The sequence below is a fragment of the Lissotriton helveticus genome, chromosome 4_2 (genome assembly GCF_964261635.1).
Source record: "Lissotriton helveticus chromosome 4_2, aLisHel1.1, whole genome shotgun sequence".
In the NCBI taxonomy this organism is placed as follows: domain Eukaryota; kingdom Metazoa; phylum Chordata; class Amphibia; order Caudata; family Salamandridae; genus Lissotriton; species Lissotriton helveticus.
The window spans coordinates 123,881,610-123,895,758 of NC_136064.1; the positions used below are offsets into that span (position 1 = coordinate 123,881,610).

The following is a 14,149-nucleotide window of genomic DNA, read 5'->3' on the forward strand; positions in this document are numbered from 1 at the left end:
GCTTGTTTCCAGTCCAGGGAGGACCTGGCCTGGCAGTTCGGGCTGGACTGTTCCCATTGGGTGAAAGATCAAGACTGATTTGCATATGGCTGGGTTCAAACTGGAATGGCATGGGGAACAAAACAATGATGGATGTAGGCCCAGATCCCTGTACTGGGGTTAATGTACAAAATTGTTCTGCACTCTTTTCATCAGCTATTCTGTTTGCACAGAGCATTATACAGGCACCGAATCACGAATGAACTATTGATGTTGATTTGAAATGGTAAAAACCCACAGTCATATGTTGCTTGTGTACACAGAGTTCTGTCTATTTGAAGATCATTTAAAAGTCAGATTTTTGACTATATAGCATGGGTGCAAATAACACAGGCGGAAACTGGGAAAAAGCTACACCTAAGACTCCACCATGGACCTGAAGGAACACCACGAAAAGTTTTATACTGCCAAGGTGTTTCGGGAGAACTTTTTAAGACAGGGATCCAGCTTTTTTGAGAACGGGGTTGCTGAAATCTTTTCCCATTTCATCAAAATCGTGTCATCAGGTATGTACTATTTATGCCCCTGCTCACCCACAGACAGTAGATTTCTTTATGTATTCTTTTGGTAGCAGATAAAATCAGGGTATTGTACCAGGACATAGTAGTAAAACTGTCATCTGACATAAACACTGTCCAAAAAAGCCCGCAATTTTTTTTGACAATCTGTTTTGAGCACGAGTATAATATGCCAGAAAGTGAAAGAAATGACATGTACGGTGAATACATTTCAGCTCTGGCAAAAAAGGAGCAGAAGAACTAAGGTAAGTTTGATAGATTTACTGCCCTGGATCATCCAGGCATTAATACTGCTCCTCATTACATCAATCTCATGAATTTTTTAAACCTTTTATGAACATTTTTTAATTTGTACAACTACTCAATTTGAAATGATGTAATAGCAATATTCTTTACACAGAAATAAGTACCTATGCATACAATTATACATTTATCATTAACCATTTATAATTAAATTATTCTCTTAGGGCCTGATGTACCACCATGTCAATTTGCAAGTCGCAAATTGCGTTCAATTGCGAGTCGCAATTTGCAACTCGCAAAATGACATGTACAACAATGTCAGAGACACTGTTAGTGATTCTCAATAGGGTGGCAAATTGCATGCCTCATCAATAATCATGGGGCAATCGCAATTTGGGACCCCATTGAGTAAAGCTGACCCTCCCAGGTATGGTGGCCCTCTGGGCTCAGCAGACCTCCATGTCTAGGATTGCTTTTGAATAAAGTGTTTGTTTCTTTTCTTTTTAATGCAGCCTGTTTTTCTAAAAGGAACATGGGTGCATTTTAAAAAAAAGAAAAGTGTTTGTTTAATTTCTTAAGGATCACTGCCTGTTCCCCTGCATTTGCAAAGGATAGGGGTCCCCTGGGGACCCCTACCAATTTGCAAATGCATTACCATTCTCATTACCATTACCATTCTCTTGAATAAATTGCAACTCACTAAATAGGGTTTGTATATGGACCTGTAGGATTTTGCATGCGCAAATAAGTCACAAACCTGTTTGCGCATGCAAAAACGGGTCGTACATCTGGCCCTTAATTATGAGGCCAATAGCCAATAGTATTGTTGAAGAAATCCTTAAACTAAATTCCTGCCCAACCCATGAATGAGGGTTACTCTGCAAGTATGATGTATTACAGACTGAGGCCCAGATCTACAATAGGATTACACTGCCCTTGCATCACGCAAGGGGGATGCAAGGCAACCCAAGCACTCGAGGGCTTCATTTACAATGATTTAACGTATGGCAGTGCTGCAATTATTTCCCTGTGCAGTCCTATGCAAAATTGAAAGGGAAGGAATGCACCATATATATGAGATACAGAGCATTTCTGTACGTTCAGGGAGAGGCTGGCGGTGCAATGCCTGACGGGCACCCATAGAGGGGCTCTTTACCTGTGATCTTTTGTTCCTGCCGTTGGTGCTGTGGGTGTGAGGGCCCGAGGGAGAGTGTAGACGTAGGGGGATAGTGAATTAAAAAAGGTTAGATAATCCACTGGGTGAATTTAATGGTGTGGTAATCTACCTTATTAATATACGTGAGGAGAGAATGCTCGCTGGTGCAATGATCCCGGAGAGTTCGCTCTACTTAGGGGTCAACATGTTTCATGCTATGTGTTCACAAGGATACAGTGCAATTCATCAGGACCAATAAGGAGTAACTATCTACAGGTTGTGGTTGGTGAGGATTCTGCCTACCACAGAATACTGGGGTGCAGGCAAGGGGTCCTGCCACTTCTTAGTGGGACCCTACTAAGGTAAAATGATGGTATCAACGGTCTTCTCCCGTGAACGTATATACCTTGTCTGCTGAACTGACACGGCCAAATGACCTACCCGCACGTTACGGAGACGTAGGGAAGCCGGAGCCAATACACATAGCTGCCACGGTTTCAGATTGCTAGTGTGTACACATTTTAATAATTTCAGTGTAATTATGTGTGACATTCAACTGCTGTGAGTCACACTTTCCTGCCACAAAATCAAACAATGAAGACGAGGGGAACATATTACACCCATTTGAGCAAAGACCGGGTCTCCTGATTCCTCCCTGACAATTCACCTAATGAAAGCAGCTTCATGATCAGCTGACACACAGAGTCCACCAAGGCTCTCGGTCCCATATGGGACCCGCCTGAACCAAACAGAATGTGACAGGCCCCGGCTTGGATCATGATCTCAGCTGCCTCAAAGCTCTGAGGCCTCAGTTGTAACTCAGGCTCATGAGGACCTGACACTCACATGCATTTCATTTTTTCATTTCATAAAGCTTTTTCGGTACATATCAAAGAAATGACCATAAAAGCACAAAATAACATACAAATATAAACAGGCAAGATTTACAGGGTTTATTAAATCAGTTTATGCAGAGAATATTAAAACATCATACTTTTCCTCGCATGAATTGATTTGTTTAAAAAGTTAGCCGTAAAAAAGCATACATCCAAGTTATGCATATTAAACACTCACATGCAAAAGTACATTCAATTAGGATTATTGTAGGTAGTGACACTTACGACATAGCCGGCAAGTTTTCAGATTGCTTATATGTGACATTTTTATAGTTTCTGGGTACTTAAGAGTGACATTTAACAACAAATGTATGACGCTTAGAGTGACACTTTTGCATAAGTAAAACTAAACTATAACGTCAAATGAAGCAAATAAATATCCGATATTGTGTTAACCAAGATATAATGTGTGATTTGAAAAAAAAAAACCTACAAGTTTCTAGTGTTAAAAAGTCAGGACTCACAAACAGTATCACAAATGACATCAAGAATTCAGCTTGGGATCATCCATATTACAGTCCCTGGTACCATCTGACACTCGATCACCCTCTGTCTAGATGTGACGGTGTCAACAAATTAACAAATAGCTGATCCCGGAAAATGTGTGCAAAGTAAATCACACAGCAAACATTAAGGAACATATAAAATATATCTTTAAAAGTAAAAAAAGTTAATTTCTTTAGCATGTGCAAGCTCTGAGGTTAACATGTCACATTATAGTACAGCACTTATTAATGCTTATTAAAGGTAATAGTGTTTAAACATAAAGCATTAGTCAACTAGGTGGCAAAACAATTCATGTGTAAACACTGCAGGCCCAGATTCTTTGGAGTAAGGGTTCTGAGCCTTCGCCTGGGAGTCTTAGTCAGACGAGGCAGTATGCATGAGTCTTCTTCGTTTGTTCTCGATGAACCGCGTCCAAATCGAATGTGCTTCCGGGTCCGCAAAGGATCATGCTCCACGCGGTTCATCGAGAAGCCTGACTCCTCAATTGAGAAATAAGAAAAACGGCTGATCTAACAAACATATCACAAATGGATGTTAATTTTAAAAATGTCTGCTGTCGACGGGGATAATTCTACTTCCTCTGGTTTCTTTTGATCGAGAGACTATGGTCTTGATGAGAACTCAACATTGATATGAGTTCGAAACGCGTAGACTAAAAAAGCCTGAAATAAGTAAAAGTCATACAAAATATAGCTAGTTTTTTGTAAAGCTTAAAAAACGCACATGGCTTTGTTGTGATTATTTGTTTTCCAACTTAAAATAATTTATATATTTTCTCATTGTTTGTTGTATGTATATAACCTTTTGTGTGGTATGAAAGTGGTGGATTGACTGTTTGAATGAGATAAATATGAAATGTATTTAGAATGTTGGTTGTAAATAGGAGTTTGAGTAAATGGTAATTTTCTTTGATGTACATAAGGTCGTAAAAGATAAACTTGGTAAAATTAATTTTTCAAAAAAGGTCAAAAGTGAATAATTGATGAAAATTAAAATAAAAAAATGATACTCTTTGATCACAAAACATTGGTTTAATTTCATATGTTTTGCAAAAACTAGGGCAATTGACTAGGTAGCAGCACGTGCACTCTCTTTTGTTTATTATTAACTGCCATGAAGGCACTAAGCAGGACAATAGACAGCTTTTCACAATTTCTCCTGGTTATATTAGAGAAGGAGACAACCAACTTGAAGTACTCAACTCACCACATTGAGTCTGATAATTCAACAACTGCAGTCATCGCTTGACACAAAAGGGCACATTTATTATTATTTGGTGCAGCGCAGTGAAGCAAGACAAAATGCTTTTAAACATTTTAATGAGTCCATCTCTCTGAAATATTGTTTTTCTCATTTTATAGTAAGCAAGCTAAATTTATTACATTTGAACATCATTAATTTTCAGGATAATTTTCAAGTCCTACATTTTTATGCATGGCCTATGGCTATGTATTTAGTCTATATATCTTGATCAGGATTTGAATCTGGCTGCAGCAGGGAGACAGCAATGCTGCAAGTAGTGGATGAGGCTCTATTCATCATGAGCTTTGGAGAACCCTGCCTTCCCATAGTCCGGGACCTATCTTCAGCATTTGATCCAGTAGATTACTCACATCTTCTGAGGATCAGATGGAAATCATAGACTTGAAACTGATTAAATAAAACTAACTCTCATTTTAACGCATCACATACCAAATTGGTGACTGTACACTGCCAACCCATCCTCCAACTTTGCGCCACCAGAGATTTTGATTCCCAAAACAGTGACTACATCAGAACATAAAAGTCTTTACTGTCACCTCTTCTAGTATCTCCCGGATGACAAGGATCCTCCTCGGACACCACTGGCTACCTTGTCTCACTGAATTTTACCTTCTCACATATTTTAGTTTGAAATTTCTTCTAAGAATACCCTTTATGAATCCCAACTGCACTCTATTGAGGTTGGTGCTTTGATCTTTTAAGTTATATTTTTCTCTTAAACTTTAAGAATTCCTAACTCCAGTTCTTCAGATTGTATCTGTATAGTTTCAGTGTCAAACACTTTATTAAAATGTGCTCTATTGTTCTTAATTGGTTTTGGATGTTTCTTGTGATGTGTTTTAAACTGATTACTAACTAAGCATTGCATAAATACTATACACATTAAATCTAAATTAAGTCTGAATGTTTTTGAGGCAACCTGCCAGAGGGTAAGCACATGAAATTTGTTGACTTTTTTAGTTCACCCTGACAAGGACTGTGGCTGTTTCTTAGGAAGGGCTCACACCCCCCTCCACCAACAACCCAATTTCACACATCAGTTTATTGTTGTTTGCTGATAAGGAAAGAACATGTGACATTTTAGGTTTTCAGTTTGCTTAAGCATCAACTTTTTTCTAATCGACACAGGTGATGTTAAAGGAGAAAACCTGATTGTACTTTCCTTTGGTCCGTTTGTTTATTTCACTCTTCCAATCTGTGACAATTTCAACGAGATCACCTTTGCCTGCGCAGATGACAACTCCATCCAGGAGATGCAAAAATGGCTGAAGAATGAACCTGATGCCCTGGACTGGAGTCATATAATGAAGATGATTTGTGAGCTTCAAGGCTGTGGGTAAGAGTCCTGCTCTCTAGTAAGACTGTCCTCCTGTAGTTACTTATTCTGACTCTTCTTTTAGATCCCCTTTAATGAAAGTTACTGCTCATAGAGTGGAGGAGACATGGCATGGGGAGAATTAAAGGAACTGAAAGTTTTAATGTCATTGCTGTGGAGTGTAAAAGAAGGAATCATCTTCTCTGTGCCATACTTTAGCTTCTATGATCACTGACTCAGTTACTCACAAACACATATAAAACAAAGCCTTGATAAGCTACCATTGATTCCATGTTAACATAGTTTTCTAAACATAAATGTTTCAATACGGTTCCATGTTAGTTCTAGGTCCTGATAAAAGTTCTGATCAAAATCTGATCATTCCACCATTTCTATGCACCCATAATATATAGTGGTACCTTCATGTCCTCAGCCTGTGTGATGAATGTTGAATACTAGTAGGAGTGATAGGGAGATGATGTTTTGGCTTGTTGTCACCTGCCCCACTTTAATTGTGAAAATACACGAAGCACAATTCCCCTCCTGGTTACTAAATCTTTATGGGATTATCATTTTAAAGGATGAATCCTCAATCACATAATGTGGCATTCTTCATACAGGATTCAAATATCTATCCATTGGAAGCACCCAATGTGCTCCTGCCAAATGACCTATCAGTACATCATTCACAGTGAAGACCCCCACACCGCCATAGCCAACCTTCACACACTGGATGAAGGACAGCAGACTGAAGCTGAATTCAGACAAGACGGAGGTCCTCATTCTCGGACCCACCCCATCAGCCTGGGACGACTCTTGGTGGCCCACATGCATAGGCACAGCGCCGGAACCCACAGACCACGCACGCAACCTGGGGGTCATCCTCGACTCCACCCTCTCCATGACCAAGCAAGTCAACGCTGTCTCCGCGTCCTGCTTCAACACCCTCCGAATGCTCCGCAGGATCTCCAAATGGTTCCTAACCGACACGAGAAAAACCGTCACCCAGGTCCTCATCACCAGCAGACTCGACTACGGGAATGCCCTCTACTCAGGAACAACAACCAAGCTCCTGAGATGACTACAACGTATCCAGAACGCCTCGGCACGACTGATCCTCGACATCCCCCGACGCAGCCACATCACACCCCACCTGAGAGGCCTGCACTGGCTCCCCGTCAACAAGAGGATCACCTTCAAACTCCTCGTCCTTACACACAAAGCACTACACAACACCGGACCTACAGACCTCAACAACCGACTCAGCTTCCACACCCCCACCCGAAGCCTCCGGTAAGCCAACCTCGCCCTCGCCACAGTTCCTCGTATCCGGAAAACCACCGCCGGTTGCAGATCCTTCTCCTACCTCGCCGCCAAGACCTGGAACACTCTCCCTACCAGCCTACGACAGACTCAGGACCTGCTGGTATTCAGAAGACTTCTCAAGACCTGGCTCTTCGATCAGTAGCGCCCCCCCCAGCGCCTTGAGACCCTCACGGGTATGTAGCACGCTTTAGAAATGCATGATTGATTGATCGCTTGATTGATGACTGTGCTTTACTGTTCATTCGTGCTGTGTTGCCCATTTCCTGCTTGTCTTTCCTGCTCACCCTCCTGCTGCTGCTGCCCTGTGGCCCCTCCTCTCCTCTGCTCCCACCTCCCAGCTGTGCCTCCCTCCCACCTCCCCCATAAAATGCCTGCCTCTGCGTGGAGAGAGGGAGAAGGACCTCAGCTAGGGACCTGCTCTCTCCCCCGTATCTTCGGTCTACCATCTGCCATGCTGTGCCTCTGCCAGGCAGGTAGGGGTTTGAGCCTAGGTTGCCTGCTGTGGTTCTTCTCTCATTATTCCCCCACATTGTACCCCAATTGCTAGATTGTGTTTGGCCTTGCTTGTTGCACCTGTTTCCTGTGTAATTTACCATTACTGCCCTTACTGTTCATTCATTCTGTGTTGCCCGTTTCTCCCTTTTCTTTCCTGTTCCACCTTCACCTTCATGGCCCCTCCCCACCACCATGGCCAGTTCTCCTGCCTCCACTGCCGGCAGACCCTCATTGCCGTCCCGGACACCAACAACACCAACACCAGCAACACCCTAAAATGCATCCTCCTCAATATATGTTCTCTACACAAACATGCTGTGGGAATCTGGGATCTACTCGACTCTCTCTCGCTTTCTTCAAGAGACCTGGACCAACACATCCTCTGCCCCCGACAGCAACACCACCATCCCTGAAGTATACAAGATCCAGAGGAAACACCGCCCAAACCGCCCTGGTGGCAGCCTCGCCATTGCCCACAAGAGCACCCTCCACCTCACTGCGTCCAGTGAAACCTTCCTCTCTGCTGAACACCTGCACTTCCACACCCAAAGCCACACATTTCGAATAACCCTTATCTGCAGCCCCCCAGCCCCCGACAACCTTCGCCATCATCATCATGGACTTCATTGCCACCATGTCATTGCATACACAAACTACATTTCATCAGATATCTGAACTTCTACCTCGATGACCCCAGCAACCCCAACCCCACCTTCCTCCATGACAAACTTGCCAGCATTGGACTTAAACAACTCATTAACACACCAACCCACAGAGCAGGTGACCCCCTCAACCCCATCTTCTCGGCCGGAAACAGCGTCCACTTCAGCCACACAATGCAACCACCGATCACCACTGTGTACACTTCGGCGATGACAAACCCAGGGCACCCAAACCAGCCCCACACCCACCACTAAGCAATTTGGGCAAGGTTAATGATGAGAAAATCAACTCTAGCCTTACCTGAATCAACCACACCTGGTCATCCGATGCAAACAAAGCAGCCATAGAACTCCACACTTGGATCAGCAACTGCGCAGACAAGCTCGCCCAACAGTGCAACGCAAGCATACAACGCCCCAGGAAAGCCACCTTGATAAACACCACCCTCCAAGAAACCAGACACACCTGCAGATGCCTGGAGAAGAACTGGAGAAATGCCAATACAACTGACTACCACACCGCCTACAAGAAAGCCATGACAGACTAGTACAACCAAATCAGAGCCACCAAGAGGAACTTCATCCTCAACAAATGCACAAACGCCTTGCCAACTCCACCAACTCCAAGGAACTTTTCAGCGTCATCCAAGAATTCACTAACCCATGCAGCGAAGCCACAGACATCGTCCCTTCCCAAGACCTCTGCAACAAGCTCAGAACCTACCTTCAACTCAAAATAAAGAACCTCTACAACAGCTTTGTCTACCACCCACCAGCCCTCACAGACGGTCCTCTGCCCTCCATAGACACCAGCCGGCCCACAATATCCAACTGGACACCAATCACGACCAAAGACACCGCATCAACTTTGAAAGGCATCAACTCAGGGGCCCCAACCAACCCCTTCCCACTCAAATCTACCACAGGGGCACTGCTGCAACACACCATCAACACTACCTTCAAAACAGGAACTTTCCCATTTGACTGGAAGCACAGAGATGTCAGGCCCCTACTCAAGAAGCCAACAGCTGACCCCATTGACCTCAAGAACTATTGGCTCATCTCACTTCTCCCCTTCGCAGCCAAAGTCGCAGAGAAAACAGTCAACAGGTTCGCCGAAGAGAACCCTGTTCTCAACTTGTTCCAATCCGGATTCCGAAGCAAACACAGGACAGAGACCACCATACTCGCCACCACAGATGACATCTGCATCCTCCTGAACTAAGACCACTCTGCAGCTCTCATCCTACTCGATCTATAAGCAGCTTACAACACTGTCTCCTACCGCACACTAGTCGGAAGGCTACATGACAGAGCGATACAAGGATTAGCCCTGGACTGGATATGATCATTACTCAAAAAAAAAAAAAAAAAAAAAAAAAAAAAAATCAACAAAAAAAAACATGATCATTCCTCACCAGAAGAAGCCAAAGAATCAGACTATCACCCTTTCTCTTTGACCTCATGAACATCACCTGTGGAGTCCCACAGGGATCATCACTGAGCCTGACACTCTTCAACATCTACATGACTCTCCTCGCAACCATCGTCAGACAACACGGCCTCAAAATCATATCATATGCCGATGACACCCAGCTCATCCTCTCCCTCACCAAAGACCCACCACCACCAAACTCAACTTCCAGAAAGGAATGCGAGACGTCACCATCTGGATTACCAACAGCTGCGTGAAGCTCAACGCAGAGAAGACAGAAGTCCTCATCCTTGGTACCATCCCTTCAGCATTGGACAGCACCTGATGGCAGGCTGCCCCCAGAAGCCCTCCTACCCCCTCAGACCATACCAAGAACCTCAGCATGATACTCGACTCATCACTCACCATGAACTGCCAGGTCAACGCTGTCAACTCCAGCTGGTTCAATACCCCCCATCCTCCATAAGACCTTTCAGTGGATCCCTCCTGAGTCAAGGAAGACAGTCACCCACACACTCGTCAACAGCAGACTGGACTATGGAAACACACTCTACACCAGCATCAAGTCTCTACTCTGAAAACTCTAAACAATACAGAACACCTCCGCTAGACTCGTCCTCGGCCTCCCCCGGCATGAACATACCACCCAGCACCTACAAAAACTCCACTTGCTCCCTGTGTAGAAAAGAGTCACCTTCTAAATCCTCACCCACACCTACAAGTGCCTATATAACAACAGACTCAAATATCTCAACGACAGAATCAACTTTTTTGTACCCACAAGAAACCTACGATCTTCCAACCTTGCAGTGGCTGAAACCCTGCATCCACAGTGCCAGAGTAGGTGGAAGATCCTTCTCCCACATTGCAGCCAAGACCTGGTATGAGCTACTGACAGACATCAGACGGGCCCTCTCGCTGATATCTTCAGGAAGAACCTCAAGACCTGGCTCTTCGGCTAGACAGATCTACTGACTCCCCCAGTGCTTTGAGACCCTCATGGGTGAGGTGTATGCTTACAATTCCCTGATTGAATGATAGTTCTCTCCAGGACCTCCTCCAGCTTGGCCTCCAGGTGCGCATTCCTGAGGAGCATACAGTGCCGAAATTTCTTGCAGGAACAACAGGTTTGGGAGCAGCAGTAGATGCTGATGTACAGTTGCCGCCTCCTCCACCAGGACAACCATCCAGCGATATGCATCCCAGCTTCTTTTGCCATGCTCTGACTGCTAACTTCGCCATGGTGGGTTGAGAAGGATTAGCTATATCAAGAAATAAAACAAGACAATACTCGTAGCAAAGCAGTAACACAAAATTACACACATAAACATTATAGTGGCACAGTAGCACTAGCAGTTGTGGTACTATTATCCTCATCACTTCCTCTGCCCCAAAGGTTTGGATGTGATGATTAGACTTTTAGGCCCTAGGGAGTAGAGTAGAAGTATTTTTTTTCTCTCTCTTGTTTAGCAAAATGAATCGTGTAGGCTTGCCAGCTTAGTCGGCTTGTGCCATAGACAGACATACTCTGTCTTGCATGTGGGGCAGTTGTACTACACAATTATATATTTTTTCCATTACAGCCATACTCTGTTAAATCAATGGCAAATGCTCAGGCAATTTCACTTTCACCCTGACTGCTGCAATAAGGCAGGTGATGATGGTTAATGATGATATGCTTATGTATGATGATATACGGCGGCACAACATCATGTCACTCATGATGATGATGACATGCTAAATGATTTGGAAGTACCATAGGCCACCCAAATAACATGGGTAGGGACTGGAGAGGAAGCAGGCCTTGGAGTCGGAGAGGGACGCAATTAAGAAGGGTAGGTCATAGTCATGCACAATATATATGTTGTCAAGGGAGTTTTCTTCTCTGAAATACAAGTACAACCTCAAACCTTTGAATCAAAACCTTGCAAAAAAACAATCCTTGTTCTTCGCAGGGCTTTTTTCTTTTTATCAATACATTGCTCATCTGGCATTATTATTATTTTATTCTTAATCTTCACCCTTGGCTTTGGTACTCTGGCACATTTTAATTTTCTTTTACATTCTCTTCATACAGTCTGACTCTGTTTTCACCTACTATCTATGATACCTTCCAGGCATCCATCCTTCCAAAACACACCACTATGGGGTGTCCTGTCCTACGTGAGTGACCACCATTACGGATTGAGCATGATCAGACAGTAAAATAAACTAAAGCTTACTTGGGCATGCAATCGGCAAAGGAGATTAATTCTACTAGTACTATTACTAGTAAGGAGTCCTTACTAGTACTAGTACTAGTATTAGCCTAGGACCAATGGGGACACCCCCGCGCCGCACGGCCACCAGCTGCTGCGTGTGCCCCCTCGCTCTGCCTAGCTGCCTCGCCGACGGCCTCGCGGCCGCTCTGCTTCTCCCCGTGTGTTAGTTTGTCAGTTTCCTTCTGTTTTGACCGTCACTTGTGCTTGTTTTGAATTGTCAGGATTTCTGTTTTGCTGTTTTTGACCGCCATTTGTGCTTGCATTTTTGTTGAGGTTTTTGTGTCTCTCCGCCTCTTGTGATCGTTTCTGACCCTCGTTCCCTGCCTCCTTTCCCGCCTTCCTCGCCGCGCTCCCTCCCCGCTTCCCGCCACCGCCATCAGCCCCGCCCCTTTCTCTTCTGTACCCTCCCCGCTCCCGCCTCCCAGCTGCTCCGCCCACCCGCGCACTTGGCCTTAAATGGCGACCGTGCGACGCAGGTGAGTGTGACCCACTTGTGGGACACCCCCGCGCCGCACGGCCACCAGCTGCTGCGTGTGCCCCCTCGCTCTGCCTAGCTGCCTCGCCGACGGCCTCGCGGCCGCTCTGCTTCTCCCCGTGTGTTAGTTTGTCAGTTTCCTTCTGTTTTGACCGTCACTTGTGCTTGTTTTGAATTGTCAGGATTTCTGTTTTGCTGTTTTTGACCGCCATTTGTGCTTGCATTTTTGTTGAGGTTTTTGTGTCTCTCCGCCTCTTGTGATCGTTTCTGACCCTCGTTCCCTGCCTCCTTTCCTGCCTTCCTCGCCGCGCTCCCTCCCCGCTTCCCGCCACCGCCATCAGCCCCGCCCCTTTCTCTTCTGTACCCTCCCCGCTCCCGCCTCCCAGCTGCTCCGCCCACCCGCGCACTTCGCCTTAAATGGCGACCGTGCGAACGCGCAGCGGTCACGCGCAGCGGGTGCGCCGATTGTGCGCCGAAGGCGCGCCAAAGGTAAGCCCGTCTGCGCCCGTCCGCGACCGGATCGCGACCAGGGCCAGGACCCCTGGCCCACGACCCCGACCAACCCGCCTGACGTACTCCGCCGCCACCCTCACCGCTCTCAACACCGGCCGACTCCCGGATTGCCATCAAGCCACTCCACGACGCACCCACGGACCTTTCAGCTGCCACGCCTGCAAGTTCGCCTGCATCCGGACCTGCCTCACACCAGCACCCGCCAAGTCGAACACCAACAGCACCCACCTCAAGTGCATCTTGCTCAACACCCGCTCCGTCCACAGACACGCCATCGAACTCTGGAACCTCCTAGACGCAACAGCCCCTGACGTTGCCTTCCTCACGGAGACCTGGATGAACGCCTCTTCAGCTCCCGACATCGCCATCGCTATCCCAGAGGGCTACAAGATCATCCGGAGGGACCGCAACGCCAACCAGATGGGAGGAGGCATCGCCATCATCCACAGGAACACCATCCGTCTCACGACCAGCACCGACAACACCCTGACCAGCGCCGAACACCTGCATTTCCAGATCCACACCAACCCGAACACCACCCTCAGAGGCACCCTGATCTACCGACCCCCTGGACCACGCACACATTTCAGCGAGGACATCGCCGACTTCGTCAGCCCGCATGCCCTCCCCTCCGCTGACTACATCCTCCTGGGAGACCTCAACTTCCATCTGGAAAACAACAACGACCGCAACACCAGCACCCTGCTCGACAACCTCGCCAACCTGGGACTCAAGCAACTGGTGTCCACCCCCACCCACCGCGCCGGACACACACTCAACGCAGTCTTCTCCTCCAGCAAAGACGTCAGCTTCAGCCACGCCACAGAGCTTCAATGGACGGACCACAGCTGCGTCCACTTCACCTTCAAGAGAACGACGACCCACCAACACCAGCAACAGGCCGCCCGCAGAAGCTGGAACAAGATCACAACAGACCAGCTCGCCACCTCCCTGAGCCAGCACCCTCCTGCCAGCTCAGCAGACCCCAGCCAGGCCGCCGTCAACCTCACGAAGTGGATCAGCATCTGCGCGGACGAGCTCGCCC

The 14,149-nt window shown here is 46.3% G+C and overlaps 1 protein-coding gene across 1 annotated transcript in view; it reads left to right on the forward strand.

Annotated features, from left to right (window-relative positions):
• Window positions 1-394: 394 nt before the first annotated feature.
• The window catches only part of LOC144752089 (nicotinamide N-methyltransferase-like), a 28,244-nt gene continuing 14,489 nt past the window's right edge, over window positions 395-14,149 (forward strand). Inside the window, exons 1-2 of the mRNA XM_078640038.1 lie at window positions 395-545; window positions 5,751-5,958. Coding sequence (XP_078496164.1) covers window positions 410-545; window positions 5,751-5,958 — 344 coding nt within the window. The 5' untranslated portion in view covers window positions 395-409. The remainder of the gene's footprint in view (window positions 546-5,750; window positions 5,959-14,149) is intronic.